The sequence below is a fragment of the Notolepis coatsorum genome, assembly GCF_963971535.1.
Source record: "Notolepis coatsorum genome assembly, chromosome: 6".
Classification (NCBI taxonomy): Eukaryota; Metazoa; Chordata; class Actinopteri; order Aulopiformes; family Paralepididae; genus Notolepis; species Notolepis coatsorum.
In genome coordinates, this window is record NC_140170.1 from 41,042,922 (window position 1) to 41,062,218 (window position 19,297).

At 44.5% G+C, this 19,297-nt stretch overlaps 1 protein-coding gene across 1 annotated transcript in view; it reads left to right on the plus strand.

Annotated features, from left to right (window-relative positions):
- The window catches only part of LOC311230655 (unconventional myosin-IXAb-like), a 326,861-nt gene that overhangs the window by 64,572 nt on the left and 242,992 nt on the right, over positions 1-19,297 (plus strand). The window contains exon 2 of the mRNA XM_084317004.1: positions 4,856-5,837. Within this exon, the coding sequence (XP_084173130.1) occupies positions 4,926-5,837 (912 nt within the window). The 5' untranslated portion in view covers positions 4,856-4,925. The remainder of the gene's footprint in view (positions 1-4,855; positions 5,838-19,297) is intronic.

Below are 19,297 nucleotides of genomic sequence, written 5' to 3' on the forward strand. Positions count from 1 at the left end.
CTCTCTCTGTCACTCTCTCTCTCTGACTCTCTCAGTGTGTGTGACTATCTCTCTCTCTGTCACTCTCTCTCTCTCTGACTCTCTCAGTGTGTGTGACTATCTCTCTCTCTCTCTGTCACTCTCTCTCTCTCTGACTCTCTCAGTGTGTGTGACTATCTCTCTCTCTCTCTCTCTCTGTCACTCTCTCTCTCTCTGACTCTCAGTGTGTGTGACTATCTCTCTCTCTCTCTCTGTCACTCTCTCTCTCTCTGACTCTCTCAGTGTGTGTGACTATCTCTCTCTCTCTCTCTGTCACTCTCTCTCTCTCTGACTCTCTCAGTGTGTGTGACTATCTCTCTCTCTCTCTCTCTCTCTCTCTCTCTCTCTCTCTCTCTCTCTCTCTCTCTGTCACTCTCTCTCTCTCTGACTCTCTCAGTGTGTGTGACTATCTCTCTCTCTCTCTCTCTGTCACTCTCTCTCTCTCTGACTCTCTCAGTGTGTGTGACTATCTCTCTCTCTCTCTCTGTCACTCTCTCTCTGTTTCTGTGTCACTACTGTATCTCTCTCTCTCTCTCTCTCTGTGACACGCTCTATGTCTGTGTTACTATCTCTCTGTGTGACTACTGTATCTCTCTCTCTCTCTCTCTCTCTCTCTCTGTGACACGCTCTATGTCTGTGTGACTATCTCTCTGTGTGACTACTGTATCTCTCTCTCTGTCTGTCTGTCTATCTCTCTGTGTGACTACTGTATCTCTCTCTCTCTCTCTGTCTGTCTATCTCTCTGTGTGACCATCTCTCTCTGTATCTCCATCTCTCTGTCTCTTGTGTGTATCTTTCTGTGTCTCTCAATTCAATTCAATTCAAATAGGCTTTATTGGCATGAAATATCAACATACTTATTGCCAAAGCAAGTCCAACATACAAACAATAACATATATATTATTAAGCAATAAAACATACCATAATATTAGCAATAAGTAAAACAATCAACAGAAACATATTAAATTACAAAATAATCATTCAATCGGGTAGTCATTTTACAGATGTAGCCACCCAGATACATGTATTTACAGGGCTTGTTCTCTTATTGTATGACAACCATCTACATATTTTGCAGCTAATACTGTACACTGACTTTTCTCCCCACATATATATAATAGTTTTTGATTATCAGGGAGATGGATAAACTGTGGATCAATTTTATTTATTTTATAAAAGAAAACTTCTCTTAGATCCTTGTATTTCTCACAGTATAGTAGGAAGTGAGGTTCTGTCTCAACATCCCCCTGATGACAAAGTGAACACAGCCTGGCCTCTCTGGGCAGCCAGTTCTGCCTGTGACGGCCTGTTTCTATGGCTAGACTATGTCCACTCAGTCTGTACCGTGTCAATGTCTTTCTTAATTTTATATCATTCACAGTGGTCAGGTATTCTGCCACCGTGTACTCTCTGTTTAGGGTCAAATAGAATTCTAATTTACTTTGAGATTTGGTTGATTTGTTCCAATATTCTATATAGTTTTCTTTTTGTTTTGAGGTTATTTGGTTGGGCCAGATTTTTTGGTATCTGTCCTGAGGCATTTGTGGGCAGAGATTTCTGACTAGCTGGCAGAGGGGACTCTTATCTGGGTCCATCTCTTGGCTCTGAAGGGCTTTGTAGTGGTAGGAGTGGGGGTCACTTGATTGGAGGTGTGTGTAAAATTTTATGGCTCGCTTTTGAATTTGAATGATTAGGGGGTATTGGCCGAGTTCTGCCCTGCATGCATTATTGGCAGTGTGTCTGTGGACCTTAAGTAGGTTTTTGCACAATTCTGCATGCAGTACTTCTAATGGGTGTTTTTCCCATTTTGGGAAATCTTGGTTAGTTAATGGACCCCACACTTCACTGCCATATAATATTATTGGATTTATTACGGAATTTAGAATTTTGAGCCAGGTCCTAATTGGGATGTCAATTGGAATTTTCCTTTTGATGGCATAAAAAGCCCTTCTTCCCTTCTCCTTCAATTCATTCACAGCCATATTGAAGTTTCCATTATGATTTATTTTCAATCCCAAATATGGGTAGCTTTTTGTGTTTTCTAATATGTGTGTGCCTAATTTAAATGTATTATGTGAACTCTGAGACTCGTGTCTCCTTTGAAAGATCATGACTTTAGTCTTCTTCATGTTTACGTTCAGAGACCATGTCTGACAGAACTGGTGGAGGATGTCTAGGTTCTGTTGTAGACCCTCTTTAGTGGCTGACAGCAGAACCAGATCATCTGCGTACATCAGTAATTTTACATTGGTATCGTGCAGAGTCATACCGGGTGCAGTAGAAAGTTCTAATAACTTTGCTAATTCATTTATATATATATTGAACAATGTTGGGCTTAAATTGCACCCCTGGCGGACTCCGCGACCCTGGGTGAAGAAATTTGTTCTTTTATTTCCAATTCTAACAGCACATCTGTTTTTTGTGTACATGGATTTGATCAAGTCATATGTATTTCCTCCAACACCACTTTCTAGAATTTTGAAGAAAAGACCTTTGTGCCAAATTGAGTCAAAGGCTTTTTCAAAATCAACAAAGCAGGAATATATTTTGTTTTTGTTCTGTTTTACGTGAATGTCAATTAGGGTTTTAAGAGTGTATATATGGTCAGAGGTATGATAATTTGGTAAGAATCCGATTTGGCTTTTACTTAGAACGCTGTGTTCTGTAAGGAATTCTATGAGTCTGGTGTTGATGATACTACATAGAAGTTTGCCCAAATTACTCGTCACACAGATACCCCTATAGTTTTTTGGGTCATGTTTATCTCCACTCTTGAAAATTGGGGTTATGAGTCCTTCATTCCAGACATCAGGAAAATAGCCTAGATTTAGTGTCAAATTGAATAATTTTAAAATAGCCAATTGGAATTTTTCAGAGCTGTGTTTAATCATTTAATTTAATATGCCATCTGTACCACAGGCCTTTCTAGCTTTAAGGCACTGGAGTTTTGATTTCAGCTCTTGTTCTGTGATTGGGAAGTCTAAAGGGTTTTGATTATCCTTTATGATATTTTCCCATTTTTGTAATTTTTCACATATCTGGCTGGTTTCCGTTTTTGTATTTAGGGGTACAGTTGTAAAGAGTGATGTGAAGTGGTTTGTCCAAACATCCCCATCTTGGATAGCCATTTCTTCCGGCTTATCTTTATTCAATGAGTTCCAGTGGTCCCAGAAGGAGTTAGAGCTTAGAGAGTCCTCTATTTTGCACAATTGTTTATTTACGTGATTGTTCCTTTTAATTCTGATGGTCTTTTTGTAGTGTTTCAATGATTCACAGTATTGGAGGCGTAGGGTGTCATTTTGTGGGTTTATGTGTTTCTGGTTTGATATTTTTCTTAGCTGTGTTCTAAGAGCTTTACATTCTTTGTAAAACCATTGGTCCTTTTTAGTTTTTCTCTGTTTGTTACCTGATAGTTTTAATTTGGACTTTGTTGCAGTTCTTTCAAATATATAATTGATGTGTTCTACAGCTAGGTTTACTCCTTCAACACTGTTAGAGTATGGCATGGCTAGGAACGTATCTAACAGTGATTGTGTCTCATCACTGGCGATGGCTCTCTGGTAGTCCTGCATGCTGTTCTGGGACCATCTGTAGTATTTGGGGATGTTGTATAGTTTACTGGGCTGTGTAGGGGGATTTTTGAGCGACTCAGTTCTTTTCATGTATGCAGTGATCTGACTGTGGTCGGAGAGTGGGGTCAGGGGTTTGACTGTGAATGAACTGAAGGATACTGGATCCAGATCTGTTATCATGTAATCTACTGTGCTGCTGCCAAGGGGTGAGCAGTAAGTGTACCTTCCTTGTGAGTCCCCTCTCACACGCCCATTGACAAGGTAGAGACTCAGTCCTCTACACAGCTGTAATAAATCCTTTCCATTTTTGTTTATGGAAGTGTCATGGTTATTTCTAGGGGACTGGTTTACATGGTTGCATATGGTGTGGTCAGATATGAAATTGTCTCCATGTGTACTGGTGAAATCAGGGTGGGTTCCCGTTCGGGCGTTGAAGTCACCGCAAACAAGCACATGACCTTGACTTTGGTAAAGACATATTTCTGATTCAAGGTTGGAGAAGATGTCGTCTGAGTAATATGGAGACCCAGTGGGTGGTACGTAAATTCCACAGATAAATAGGTCTCTCTGAGAGGGGATTACTTCTTTATTTAGTTTTAACCAAATATGATTGTTCCCGGTTTTTAGAATCTGTATTGACTGGTGGAGTTGTGATTTGTACCAAATTATCAATCCCCCTGAGTCTCTGCCCTGACTAATATGTTTCGTTTTATTCGATGGCAAAATGACTTCTCTATAGTGAGGAGGGCAGTGTGTGTCTACATCTCTCTCTATCTCTTCTGTCTCCATCTCTTGTGTGTCTCTCTGTGTCTGCGTCTCTATCTCAGTCTCTTGTGTGTCTCCCTCTCCCTTTGTCTCCATCTCTTGTTCAGCGGAGTACAAGTGTTCACTGAATAGAACACGCTAGTAGTGGGTTCTTCTTCCTCACAAACAACAGGTCTATTGAAGTGGCTGTTCTGCGCCATCATGGGACACAGATGAGATCACTCCTGTTCCACTGACCCTTGTATGACACCATGCGTTGAGAAGGCTTTAGGCTTATGAAGGATTGAATTAAAAGTTTCAGCGGCTAATTTGCATGTGGTTTTGCTGTGATGGCTAACCTCTTCCTCTCTCTCTCTCTCTCTCTCTCTCTCTCTCTCTCTCTCTCTCTCTCTCTCTCTCTCTCTCTCTCTCTCTCTCTCTCTCTCTCTCTCTCTCTCTCTCTCTCTCTCTCTCTCTCTCTCTCTCTCTCTCTCTCTCTCCCCCCCCCCCCCCCCCCCCAGGTGGGATGTCCTGAGTCAGTCTGCGGGAGGCCCCAGAGAGGACCATGCTGACGGGCCGTGCTGCGCCGCCATGAGCCTACAAGATGGCGGCTGCAGCTATGCCAGCAGCTCCGCCACCACCAACGCGGCACACGCCAGCGGCAGCATGCGGCGGCGTCTGGAGGACCAGGAGTTCACCCTGCGTGTCTACCCGGGCACCCTGGCCGAGGGCACCATCTACTGCCCCGTGGGTGCCCGCAAGAGCACCACGGCGGCGGAGGCCATCGAGCGCCTCATCGAGCGGCTGCGCCTGGAGCGCACCAAGTGCTACGTGCTGGCGGAGGTCAAGGAGTTCGGCGGCGAGGAGTGGATCCTCAACCCCAGCGACTGCCCCGTGCAGCGCATGATGCTGTGGCCGCGCAGCGCCCTGGAGAACCGCGGCGGCCTCGGCAGCGGCGAGGACTACCGCTTCCTGCTGCGCGACAAGAACCTGGACGGCTCCATCCACTACGGCGGCAGCCTGCAGATGTGGCTGCGCGTCACGGAGGAGCGGCGGCGCCTGGTGGAGCGCGGCTTCCTCCCGCAGCCCGCCGGCAGCCAGAACCCGTCCGACCTCTGCGCCCTGGCCGAGTTGACGGAGCGCGCCATGCTGGAGAGCCTCCGCGCGCGCTTCTGCCAGGAGAAGATCTACACGTACGTGGGGAGCATCCTCATCGTCATTAACCCCTTCCAGTTCCTGCCCATCTACAATCCCAAGTACGTCAAGATGTACGATAACCACGCGCTGGGGAAGCTGGAGCCGCACATCTACGCGGTGGCCGACGTGGCGTACCACGCCATGCTGCAGCGGAGGCGGAACCAGTGCATCGTTATCTCGGGCGAGAGCGGCTCCGGCAAAACTCAGAGCACCAACTTCCTCATTCATCACCTGACGGCTCTCAGCCAGAAGGGATTCGCCAGTGGGGTGGAGCAGACCATCCTGGGGGCGGGACCTGTGCTGGAGGTAAGAAGCCGATTGGATATTCAGAATGTGTGCGCTCGCCCTCCTATTGGATGTTGTTTTTTTTTTTTTTTTTTTTTTTTCATTCGATACAGATTGTTAGTACCAACGTTTAGGTCTTTAAGTATCTGACCGAGAGTACTGCTCCAAGTCGATACTTCTATAATATAGACTTGGACCATTGGTTTGGGATCACTGGACAAAAACCATTTGAAATGGAATCACATTTTCACCACTAGAGAGGTAGGGGTGGTGGAAAAAAATCAATAAAATATATTGCAATATATATATACTTATTTTTTGCTTAATAATCCCATTTTACTGCAATAAAAAGTATTAGTATGAGGTGACCAAACATTATCTTATTAGATAAAACAGATGATATATATATTTTTTTATTGCAAATGTATACGTTTTCCATCTGGGCAAAGGTCATAAATCGCAATCTACAGTATCACAATCACAATATCGTGATATTACAATATTGCGACTCTAGTATTGTGATCATATCGTGGGGCCTCTGGTAGGGCTGATCCCGAACGTTCGGACCTTCGTTCGTTACGTTGGCATTCAAATCTTAATTAATGGGTTCGAACCTCCGCTTTTTAATTAATTAAAATAAAAATACAGTATATACAGTATATAGGTTTGTTTACAATAATTTAAAAGTCACAAAAGTCAATCAGCGTCTTCAAATTTCATGCCTAAAGGGCAATTAATTTAGCGGCCCAAGCAGAGTCAGTGTGTTAGGGAGTCGGGATGACGACAATGATGAACACAATGAATGAAATTAAAATGAATGCAGCAACCAAATGTTGAAATGTATAAAAAAAAAAAGCTATATATATCCAATGCGATATCACAATATTACAATACTATCCAAATGTGCACTGGATAAAATCTATACCTTCACACTAATAAAACAAATTGTCTATTGGCTGAGCGCGTGACATCACACCCGGATTTATGTCAACCAGGAAATAACTAACGCTATAGTTGTCGTCGTCATCGCAAATTGATAATAATCAGAAGATACACCCAGTGCTGGATTTAACTAAATGGATTTATGGAAACACATTCATGGGAAGTTCAAGCACGGACCACAAAGCTTCTGGAAGGGTTAGCGTGACTGCTCTTCCAATTCCTTCTACCGGCAGCAAAAAAAGTTAGTCTCTGCGTTATGATATTATGATATGAAAATGTAATTGTAGTGCTGTCGGACCCGGATACGGGTTGTCTTTTCCCTTTATTTTCTTCTCTGAGTGCTTCGTTTACATGTTCAAATCACAACGATTTTCTTCTGGGACACGATGCCCCCACACCCACCACTGGGTAGACTATGCAATGTCGCCCCCACATAGGATCTATAATGATTTAATTAATAAAAAAAAACGATGGTTCGAAAAACCCTGCCGAAGTCCGAATCCTAAAAACAGGCTTCAGGGACGGCTCTAGCCTCTGGTGATTCCCACCCCTACTAGAGAGGGCTGCTATATCCAACATCACTACTAGGGTTGCACCGATCCAATATTGATATCGGATATCGGCCCCCGATATGACTAAAATAGCTGGATCGGGTATCGGTAAAAAAATATATATATGGACAGTGGACAGTATTAGGGGGTGGGAAGCTGATGGGTGGGGATCGGACGTTGTGGACAGCGACTCCTACAGGTCGGTTGGTGCGCCTGTGCAGCAGAATCAGGAAGCGACGGGGGCGGCGTGCCCTCCAAACGCAGACCCTCGCCGCTGAGAGATCACGCTGTGCAGGTGAAAAGATGCGACTGCTGCTTCCTCGAGTACCGGAGGGGACACGTGATGTAAGGCGTCGTCCACATTGCAGCCGGCTTGTGGGAGGCATGGCCTAACAGCGTTCGAGACAGGGGAGGGTAGAATTGGACGATACGAAATTGGGATGGGAGAAAAATAGAAAATGGGAGAAAAAAGTAGATAAAAAAAACAAGAAAAAAAAAACTGAGTACATTTATATCTGTGTTAATTTGTTACATTTTGTTTCACTAAGTTAGGAAAGTAATGTTTTAAGTCAAGCCTGATGTTGCCTTGCACAAAAGAATGATCCCAGTATCTTCCACACAGTGAGGCATACAGTTTATTAATTGAACAATGGGTATCGGATCGGTACTCTGTATCGGCCAATACCCAAAGCCCAGGTATCGGTATTGGGACTGAAAAAGTGACAGTCGGATCGGTGCATCCCTAATCACTACACCTCGGCAGCAGCACATTGTACGACGGGTGTCTCAGAAGACGTATAAATTCTGAAATAAAACATTCTATAGGCTATGAAATATTCCCTATTCTGAAATGAAACACCTGCTTTGTGGAGTGAGATAATCACTGTGACTTTAAGTGAAGCTGAAGTAGCTGGTAACTGTACGGGCCTGTGTGCTCTTGGGAGAGTGGATGTGCTTCGAGTCGGGGCTAAATATAATCCATATGTTGTGAATTAAACGTTCCCGAGTTACAGAGAGGAAATGACAAAATCCCGCCGAAATATGAAGAGCAGTCAATGGGTTATTTCACTGGTGGGGACGGAACGTCAGCCAGTGGGAGAAGGCATGACGTGAATTATATAAAAGAGGTTTTCCCTTTTTCTGAAATTGGTATGCCATGACATGGGGCTCTATATTTAGCCTTATAAATGATTTTTTATATGAATTCTGTGACCCAGAAACTATGGTCTCTGATCGCTAGATTAAATCGCTTTGGTGGGTCATAGGGTGGGGGGGGGGGGTGGGGGGGCTTGACTGATGGAATGTTGCTAATCCAGGCAGGATTAAGAATCAATAGTGGATTATGGATTATGGAATTTAATTGGGAATTCTATGTTTTGGAAGGCCAGGGTCTCTTAAAGGGCAACCGCACCCTCCTACTGCTGAAGTCAAGATTTATGACCGGTGCTGTGCACCTGATTGGCTGTTGCTAGGAGCATCTTTGAGCTCTGTGACTGATTTTTCTAAAAATGCAATTGCAAAGGTTTATGATGAGATGAGATTAAATAGATTATGTTAACACTTTCAGTGCCCAGCAGGGGGCGCACATTTAGTGCTTGAATGCCCACCATCCACTTCAATGTTAGCATTAATATCGCCTAATCTATGTTTTAAATTATGGCTATGTGTCTAATCTGCCCGTCGCTTATCTGACTCATTTCCAGTCAACATTGTCGAAGCGGATTGTTTTTTTATCGTTCATTTCCGTTTTATAGGATTTTGAAAAGCCCTCGTTTTCACGGAAAAAAATAAAGATTCCATGATAATCGCCCTGTACTGTAATATTCTAGAACGTTGTCATTTTTCTGCCTATTTATGAATCGTTTTCAAATAAACGCTAGATTATCGATAGTATATGTGTACGTGTGCACGCTGATGCCGCGCGCTGAAAATCGATTCTCTCAGTTCCTGATCGCTCTTACAGTCAAACAGCCATATAGGGGAAAAGCTTATATCTCCGTGAAAACGGGTTTGATTATCCTAAGACTGGTAAAAATAGATTCCTTACCTGAGATCAGATGGTATCCAAATGGATTATTCCAATTCCTGATCGCCATTCCAAAAATCTATTCTTTTATTGATCCAACGTGTATACTGTAAAACACATATTACACGCTGTGCTGAGGGTCCATGCGTGAGAAGTAAAATGTGGATTCCGGAGTTTTTTTTTCTCATCCATTTTCATTGAGTCCAATCCAAAAGGGTGCATTACCATCTGGGAGACGATAGGGGGCGCTTTTTTCACATCTGAGCGCCTGGCGGGGCAGGTTTACAAACGGTAGACTCGGTTGAATTCAGATCGCTAATAAAAAAAATTAAAAAATTAGAATTCTCGTGATGGGCATTCAAAGTGTTAATACCAAGGGGGAGATTCAGGGGTCTAAGCAAATAAATTAAAAAGGTCCAAATAAAAGTGCGTGATGCAACAGAGAATGTATAATACAACAACACCTACACCACCACCAACACGATTCAATTATCCTTTAAAGGGGCACAACACGATGCCGATTTATTTTGCACATAATCTCACACGCAGAAACGCGAAACCGTTTTGCACACATTGTTTTTGTCCATCTGAACATGTCTGTTTTTCTGAACCCAATTCAGTTGCAAGTGTCTTCTATTCTGTTCAGAATATCTTTGTAGCCACTGTGAGATCAACAATTCAAATTACATTTTTTAGATTGTGCACCTGAATGGGTTCCTGAAAACTATATATATATTTATTTGTTGAGGATTTTGTTGGGACAACAGCCTTTTATGGTGATGTCAGAATCTGCAGCTGTGGGGCCATGTGCGTACCGTACCACGCACGGCTCTGTAGAGTGAAAGCAGACCTCCAGTACGGAGTCCTCAGGAAATCATAAATCACTTTTTTATTATGATAAAATAACCATGTACGATTCCATACAACCTGGAGATGTTTCTTTCTGGGAAAAACAAAACCTTGCTTGTACAATATTTACACTTTACTCAAAATGCCTGGACCGTGTAGTTTCACCTCCATAACTAAATGCTTTATCACCCTCCCACACAAACAACTGTTGTTTGTAGTTATTTGACATTGAATACCTGTCGGGCCTCACATGCCTGTAATGAGGTAATTAAATGATGTAATGATCAAAGGCCAGAGAACACCACACTGTTAAGGAGATAGGGTGTGTGTGTGTGTGTGTGTGTGTGTGTGTGTGTGTGTGTGTGTGTGTGTGTGTGTGTGTGTGTGTGTGTGTGTGTGTGTGTGTGTGTGTGTGTGTGTGTGTGTGTGTGTGTGTGTGTGTGTGTGTGTGTGTGTGTGTGTGTGTGTGTGTGTGTGTGTGTGTGTGTGTGTGTGTGTGTGTGTGTGTGTGTGTGTGTGTGTGTGTGTGTGTGTGTGTGTGTCAGACAATCACTTCCCTGTCAACCACCTGACTGACTGGCGGACGTGAGGGGTGGGAACCAAAATGAATAGCTTCAGTGTTGATGGGAGGGGGGAGGGGTTTGAAACAGGAACATAAGATATGATGAGATGAGATGGTTCCTTTATTAATCCCCTTAGGGTAATTCAGGTGTCATAACCGCACAGGGTGGAGGGGAGTACAGACAGGGTAATAGAAATTACAATAAAATATAGATAATACAAATATCAAGAGTAGAGGTAAACAACACGATACAATCTGAATACACGGTAAAGCAATGCAATGACTCTCCTCTCTGACCTAGCGCCTCCTAGTTGGCGCCACAAAACAACCATCTGTCTCCACTCCGTAAACAAGCGTATAATATTAACAAACCTTATAACCAAAGGCCTGCTTTTTCCCCATAAGCTGTAAGTGTTAATACACTCCCCCAACAGCTGAATGCCACAATCGTCTTTTTATGTCTTCATAAATGAACAAACAGCTGTATTCACTGTGGGGGAGAATGGATCCGTTGCTGTGAATGTCCTGAGGCCTGACATTCTGGACCAGAGTCAGTGAAGAGCGATTGTGGGTCAAAAGGTCACTGTGCTGTCATGGCACAGGGCCGCGGGCTTGAACTAGCGGGTTATAAAAAAAATGTGGCTCCCTGCGCCTCGTAATTCCTATTCCAGAGTTGTTAGTCTTGGTCACATGCTCCTACTTGTTTTGTTAATAACTGTAGTGCCCAGGATGAATATTCAGTATCTGTGCGTCTGGGTTGATGTTAAAGGGGACATGCATTATAAATGGCTTTTTTCTGTGTTTAGCATGGTTTTTTAGTAATAGGGGTTAGTATCAATTGGTCTGTGTCTCTAATTACCATATTGACTCATCAGTCTAGTCTCGAGTTCACGAGATCTTCCCTCACTCAACTAAGCTGTTCTGATTTGACGGTATTGTTGACGTGAATAGGGTACTGATTTGCATAACTAACGCCCCCTCTATGGTTGACAGCGACAGCAGAGAGAGTGGAAAATATTCACTTCCTCAAACAGAACGAGGCAGAGAGCACATAGTGTAACCTGACACTTCCTCAAACAGGTTTTGACTGCGAGCAGGGAGCGGACGAGCGAGAAAGAGGGAGAGAGATGGGGAGAGAGAGAGAGACACACGCAGCGTTTACACAGTGCTCCGCGTCACCGTGTGTCCCTCTCTCTCTCTCCTTTTCTCCCTCTCTATCTCTCTCTCTCCCTCGCAGTCGAGCACCAGCATATCACTGTAATATCTTTGCACATGCTCCCACACGCACGCCCGTATTCCGATCCGTACAATAATAATCACAAGGGTATATATTGTCATTTGAAACAAGTTACCAATGCATTGTTCTGTGGGATTATGCCCCCCCCACAGCGTAATTAATTAGTATCCCCCTCAGTCTCTATCTCTCTCTCTCTGCCAGTCGCAGACTGTGTGGATGACTGTTACTCAAAGTGCTTATGGGCGGAGCCAGGCCAACACAGCCTGAAATCCAAAGTGAGAAAAATGTGGCTTTTGAGTACTTGATTAGAAATATAAAACAATGATTTTTTTTTTTAAATAAAAGCTTACAGATGTTTTCAATAGACTCACAGGAATTGTGTAAAGTTGCCCAAATAGTGCTAGGAATAGCAATGCCATAGCAATAGCAAAACCTCCTGCATGTCAGGTAATCCTTTTTGGGAGGGTCTCCCATTGAATTGCCCTTCTGAAACTTTTTCCCTTTTTCCTCCATTGAGGGTTAAGTCAAGGGAGTGTTGTTGTTCCATTGTGGTTCATGTGGAGACATGTAATGTGATTTTTGGGCTCTAGGAATATACTTGACTTGACTTTTTAAAGGGTGTATTGACACATTGGATGAACATATGAGAGGTTAGGTTTTAGAATAGTCTCAGTGTACCAGGTGAAATCTCACCGAATACTCCCTGAATGATTCTGATGAGTCTCTTTCGTCCAAATCACGAAGCGAAACACAACTCAGAATGTCAGTAACTGAAATACTTCGCTAACCTAGCTACATTACAAACACGACTCAGAATGTCAGTAACTGAAATACTTCGCTAACCTAGCTAGATTACAAACACGACTCAGAATGTCAGTAACTGAAATACTTCGCTAACCTAGCTAGATTACAAACACGACTCAGAATGTCAGTAACTGAAATACTTCGCTAACCTAGCTACATTACAAACACGACTCAGAATGTCAGTAACTGAAATACTTCGCTAATGTAGCTACATTACAAACACGACTCAGAATGTCAGTAACTGAAATACTTCGCTAACCTAGCTACATTATAAACACGACTCAGAATGTCAGTAACTGAAATACTTAGCTAATGTAGCTACATTATTATTATATTTTTTTTATTGATCTTTTTCCCCCTCCTTTTTCCTCCGATTTTCTCCCATCCCAATGTTAGTCGTTATGCCAATTCCCAATCCCCTTCCTGGTCGCTGCGCACTTACCCCCCACAGTCGGTCTGGGAGAGTGGAGGCTATCACATGCTTCCTCCGACACACATCTCTAGCCAATCAACCGCTTCTTTTCACCTGGCAGCGCGGACATTCACTGAGAGCGTGTAACGTGTGGAAGGATCACACTACCGCCCTTAGATCCTATCCGCGCTGAGCAGGCGCCCCGACCGAACTGTAGGAGTCGCTGTTTACAACGACCCGGACCCACCCCGCCAGCTTCTCCCACCCTCTAATACAGCCAATTGTATTAGTGTGAACGGCCAGCCAAGCTGGTGACAACCCCGGAGCTGTGAGCTGGATCCAGCGTCTCCGGGGTTGGTGACGAACGCAATCTCCGCTACGCCACCTGACCGCCCATGTAGCTACATTATAAACACGACTCAGAATGTCAGTAACTGAAATACTTAGCTAATGTTGCTACATTATAAACACGACTCAGAATGTCAGTAATTGAAATACTTAGCTAATGTAGCTACATTATAAACACGACTCAGAATGTCAGTAACTGAAATACTTGGTTAATGTAGCTACAGTATAAACACGACTCAGAATGTCAGTAACTTAAATACTTGGTTAATGTAGCTACAGTATAAACACGACTCAGAATGTCAGTAACTTAAATACTTAGCTAACCTACAGTATACTGTAAACACGACTCAGAATGTCAGTAACCAAAATACTTGGGCTAATGTAGCTACAGTATAAACACGACTCAGAATGTCAGTAACTTAAATACTTAGCTATAATGTAGCTGTAGCTACCGTATTTAAACAGAATTGGCACGCAATCAAAGTGGTTGCAACACGCAGATAAGTTACAATGTAACTCTGAAGCAACAAGCAAGCGAGAGGCTGAGCCCTTTCTCTCTCTCTCACTCCTCCGAATACTTCGCTAACGTAGCTAATGCGGCTCAGAATTTCAGTTTCATGTATATACTTAGCCTATATACTTCAACCTAATGTAACGTCTTCCTACCAGGAGGGTTCATACCGTGGTCTGGGTACCATGTGTGTTGATGTCAACCTAAGGCTTCTGGGCTGCCACTAGGGGGCAGAGTTGCTAAGTGTGAGTGACTGCATGAATGAGGGAGTTAGTGCCGGTCATAGAGGTGTGATTTTTTTTTCGTAGCCGCAGTTTGCGAAGACACTCTCTGATTGGCTAGCCCGCGTACAGCGAAGACCCTCTCTGATTGGTTTAGCTCCGAAGGGCTCTGGGATAGAAATGTTCGCCTTGTACATATATATATTCTCTGCTTCGAAGTGGTTATGCTTTGGCTCTCTTTCGAAGTGGGTTATGCTTAGAGTTATGGTTAGGGTTAGCCTTAGGGTTCGAACCCACTTCGAAAGAGGGCCAAAGCATAACCACTTCGAAGCAGAGAATATATATGTACAAGGCGGAAGAGACCCTTCGGAGCTAAACCAATCAGAGAGGGTCTTCGCTGTACGCGGGCTAGCCAATCAGAGAGCGCCTTCGCAAACTGCGGCTACTGAAAAAAATCACGCGTCATAGAGGTGCTTCCCACAAAAAAAGACATTAGCGGCTGTTAATGTTATTTATATCTCTTTTTATTCAAGTTGTCTGTGGAAAATGCGTAAATCTTTGTGATGAGACATCAGATATTGGAATCTGGAGGTAGAATGATACTGTCATAGTACTGGTTGCCCACACACACACACACACACACACACACACACACATACTCACTCGTATTGTCTTTGATGTTGTGTGATTGTGACGTTTGCACTTGGCTGCGGAAGCTCAAATCTGCTGCCTTCTCACTCCTGAGAGAACAATGTGCCTCTGGCTGCCTGGCAGACACTTCTCCTCCCTCTCATCTCTACAGTAGCTCTCTTTCTCATCTCTCATCTTAATCTCTGTCTCTCATCTCTGTGTGTGCATCTCTCTCTCTCTCTCTCTCTCTCTCTCTCTCTCTCTGTCTCTCTCTCTCTGTCTCTCTCTCTCTCTGTCTCTCTGTCTCTCTCTCTCTCTCTCTCTCTCTCTCTCTCTCTCTCTAGCTGAGCAGTATGGACGCTCAACACATCACACAGTATACCCGTCCAGTGTTGGTCAGCCTCAGGGAGAGGTTGTGTTGCTCAGGGAGAGGTTGTGTTGCTCAGAGAGGTTGTGTTGGTCAGGGAGAGGTTGTGTTGCTCAGAGAGAGGTTGTGTTGGTCAGAGAGAGGTTGTGTTGGTCAGGAGAGGTTGTGTTGGTCAGGAGAGGTTGTGTTGCTCAGAGAGAGGTTGTGTTGGTCAGGAGAGGTTGTGTTGCTCAGAGAGAGGTTGTGTTGCTCAGAGAGAGGTTGTGTTGGTCAGGAGAGGTTGTGTTGCTCAGAGAGAGGTTGTGTTGGTCAGGAGAGGTTGTGTTGCTCAGGGAGAGGTTGTGTTGGTCAGAGAGAGGTTGTGTTGCTCAGAGAGAGGTTGTGTTGCTCAGGGAGAGGTTGTGTTGCTCAGGGAGAGGTTGTGTTGCTCAGGGAGAGGTTGTGTTGCTCAGGGAGAGGTTAGAGCCATATGAAATCCGTTTTATTATTTTCCAAATTCCATTTTATTTTTTCCCAAATTCCGTTTTTTCCGTTTTAATATTTCAGAATTCTGTATTTTGCTTTTTATGCTCATTTTACCACCAGAAATAGTGTCTAATAAGTGGGAATGAATAAATGTCTACAATTGAATATGATATAACAGTCCATTTAATGTTTTTAAGTGCTGCAACTCAGAAATACAGTTACATTTTACACAATACTTTTCAAATAATATTGTGACAAAATAAAAATACACATTTCAAGTGTAAACAATAGATACAGCTAGCTACTACTGACATTATCACAATGTCAGTAGCTATAGCTATATCTATTTTATTGTGATGAAATATAGTAATGCATAATTTAGGCACCTTTAGTTTAGTTTATTTCGTTTATAAAGGACAGTGTATAATGACAATCGTTTGCATTAAACAAATGAATTGAAAATGGGGGACCCTGATGTAAACAAGACGAAAGTCTCTCTCTGGTCTGCATCCCCTTAACAATTGTGTGTATTGAGCTGTACTGTATTGTACCCATTCTGCAATCTGTTAATAAAGTTTTCAATCAATCAACCAGATCTAGCAAGAAGCTATCATTTCCATCTATAGTCCTATGTACTGTAAAACGTTTCATAGCTATTTAAGTTTATTTCGATTATAAAGGGCAGTGTATAATGACTCGTTTGCATTAAACAAATGGATGGGTGCACTAGATTTAGCAAGAAGCGATCATGTCCTAACGTTACATAACGGAACGTTGACAGAATTAGCAAAACACCTTATCGCCGGAGGCATAAAAGTCATTAGGATACTGCTCTGCTCTGAATTGAGGGCTTATTGGGGAATTTATTAGCTTCTTGACGATGTAAACACCGAAGCAGCGAGACGCTTGGGAGACTGCCTGTGTTGTGTGTAACCCGCTCTAGCGTCCGCCTCCCCGGTCGCGTGTGCACCAAGCGTTCCACCCAAAAACGGAATTTCAGTCCAGATTAGGCCAAATTCTGCAATATTCCACGTTTTGCAGTTGATTCCATTTTTATTGGTCAATTCCGCGATTCCGTCCGCGATTCCGTGAACGCGGATTTCATATGGCTCTAGGAGAGGTTGTGTTGGTCAGGGAGAGGTTGTGTTGCTCAGCGAGAGGTTGTGTTGCTCAGGGAGAGGTTGTGTTGCTCAGGGAGAGGTTGTGTTGCTCAGAGAGGTTGTGTTGCTCAGGGAGAGGTTGTGTTGGTCAGAGAGGTTGTGTTGCTCAGGGAGAGGTTGTGTTGCTCAGAGAGGTTGTGTTGCTCAGGGAGAGGTTGTGTTGGTCAGAGAGAGGTTGTGTTGGTCAGTGAGAGGTTGTGTTGGTCAGTGAGAGGTTGTGTTGCTCAGAGAGGTTGTGTTGCTCAGGGAGAGGTTGTGTTGGTCAGGGAGAGGTTGTGTTGCTCAGAGAGAGGTTGTGTTGCTCAGTGAGAGGTTGTGTTGCTCAGAGAGAGGTTGTGTTGCTCAGAGAGAGGTTGTGTTGCTCAGTGAGAGGTTGTGTTGCTCAGGGAGAGAGGTTGTGTTGCTCAGAGAGAGGTTGTGTTGGTCAGAGAGGTTGTGTTGGTCAGGGAGAGGTTGTGTTGGTCAGGGAGAGGTTGTGTTGCTCAGAGAGAGAGGTTGTGTTGGTCAGAGAGGTTGTGTTGCTCAGAGAGAGGTTGTGTTGGTCAGGGAGAGGTTGTGTTGCTCAGAGAGAGGTTGTGTTGGTCAGGGAGAGGTTGTGTTGGTCAGGGAGAGGTTGTGTTGCTCAGGGAGAGGTTGTGTTGCTCAGAGAGAGGTTGTGTTGCTCAGGGAGAGGTTGTGTTGGTCAGAGAGGTTGTGTTGCTCAGGGAGAGGTTGTGTTGGTCAGAGAGGTTGTGTTGCTCAGGGAGAGGTTGTGTTGGTCAGAGAGGTTGTGTTGGTCAGAGAGGTTGTGTTGCTCAGGGAGAGGTTGTGTTGGTCAGAGGTTGTGTTGCTCAGAGAGAGGTTGTGTTGGTCAGAGAGGTTGTGTTGCTCAGGGAGAGGTTGTGTTGGTCAGAGAGGTTGTGTTGCTCAGGGAGAGGTTGTGTTGGTCAGGGAGAGGTTGTGTTGGTCAGAGAGGTTGTGTTGCTCAGAGAGAGGTTGTGTTGGTCAGTGAGAGGTTGTGTTGCTCAGGGAGAGGTTGTGTTGCTCAGGGAGAGGTTGTGTTGCTCAGAGAGGTTGTGTTGCTCAGAGAGAGGTTGTGTTGGTCAGTGAGAGGTTGTGTTGCTCAGGGAGAGGTTGTGTTGCTCAGAGAGGTTGTGTTGCTCAGAGAGAGGTTGTGTTGCTCAGAGAGAGGTTGTGTTGGTCAGAGAGGTTGTGTTGCTCAGGGAGAGGTTGTGTTGCTCAGAGAGGTTGTGTTGCTCAGGGAGAGGTTGTGTTGGTCAGGGAGAGGTTGTGTTGGTCAGAGAGGTTGTGTTGCTCAGGGAGAGGTTGTGTTGCTCAGAGAGAGGTTGTGTTGCTCAGGGAGAGGTTGTGTTGGTCAGAGAGGTTGTGTTGCTCAGAGAGGTTGTGTTGCTCAGGGAGAGGTTGTGTTGCTCAGTGAGAGGTTGTGTTGCTCAGTGAGAGGTTGTGTTGCTCAGCGAGAGGTTGTGTTGGTCAGAGAGGTTGTGTTGCTCAGAGAGAGGTTGTGTTGCTCAGGGAGAGGTTGTGTTGCTCAGAGAGAGGTTGTGTTGGTCAGGGAGAGGTTGTGTTGCTCAGAGAGGTTGTGTTGCTCAGGGAGAGGTTGTGTTGCTCAGGGAGAGGTTGTGTTGCTCAGGGAGAGGTTGTGTTGCTCAGAGAGAGGTTGTGTTGGTCAGGGAGAGGTTGTGTTGGTCAGGGAGAGGTTGTGTTGCTCAGGGAGAGGTTGTGTTGGTCAGCGAGAGGTTGTGTTGGTCAGGGAGAGGTTGTGTTGCTCAGAGAGAGAGGTTGTGTTGGTCAGAGAGGTTGTGTTGCTCAGGGAGAGGTTGTGTTGCTCAGAGAGGTTGTGTTGGTCAGAGAGGTTGTGTTGGTCAGAGAGGTTGTGTTGGTCAGAGAGGTTGTGTTGCTCAGTGAGAGGTTGTGTTGCTCAGAGAGAGGTTGTGTTGCTCAGAGAGAGGTTGTGTTGCTCAGGGAGAGGTTGTGTTGCTCAGAGAGGTTGTGTTGGTCAGAGAGGTTGTGTTGCTCAGTGAGAGGTTGTGTTGGTCAGAGAGAGGTTGTGTTGCTCAGGGAGAGGTTGTGTTGCTCAGAGAGGTTGTGTTGCTCAGGGAGAGGTTGTGTTGGTCAGAGAGGTTGTGTTGCTCAGGGAGAGGTTGTGTTGGTCAGAGAGGTTGTGTTGCTCAGGGAGAGGTTGTGTTGCTCAGGGAGAGGTTGTGTTGCTCAGAGAGAGGTTGTGTTGCTCAGGGAGAGGTTGTGTTGGTCAGAGAGAGGTTGTGTTGGTCAGAGAGGTTGTGTTGCTCAGAGAGAGGTTGTGTTGGTCAGAGAGGTTGTGTTGCTCAGGGAGAGGTTGTGTTGCTCAGGGAGAGGTTGTGTTGGTCAGAGAGGTTGTGTTGCTCAGGGAGAGGTTG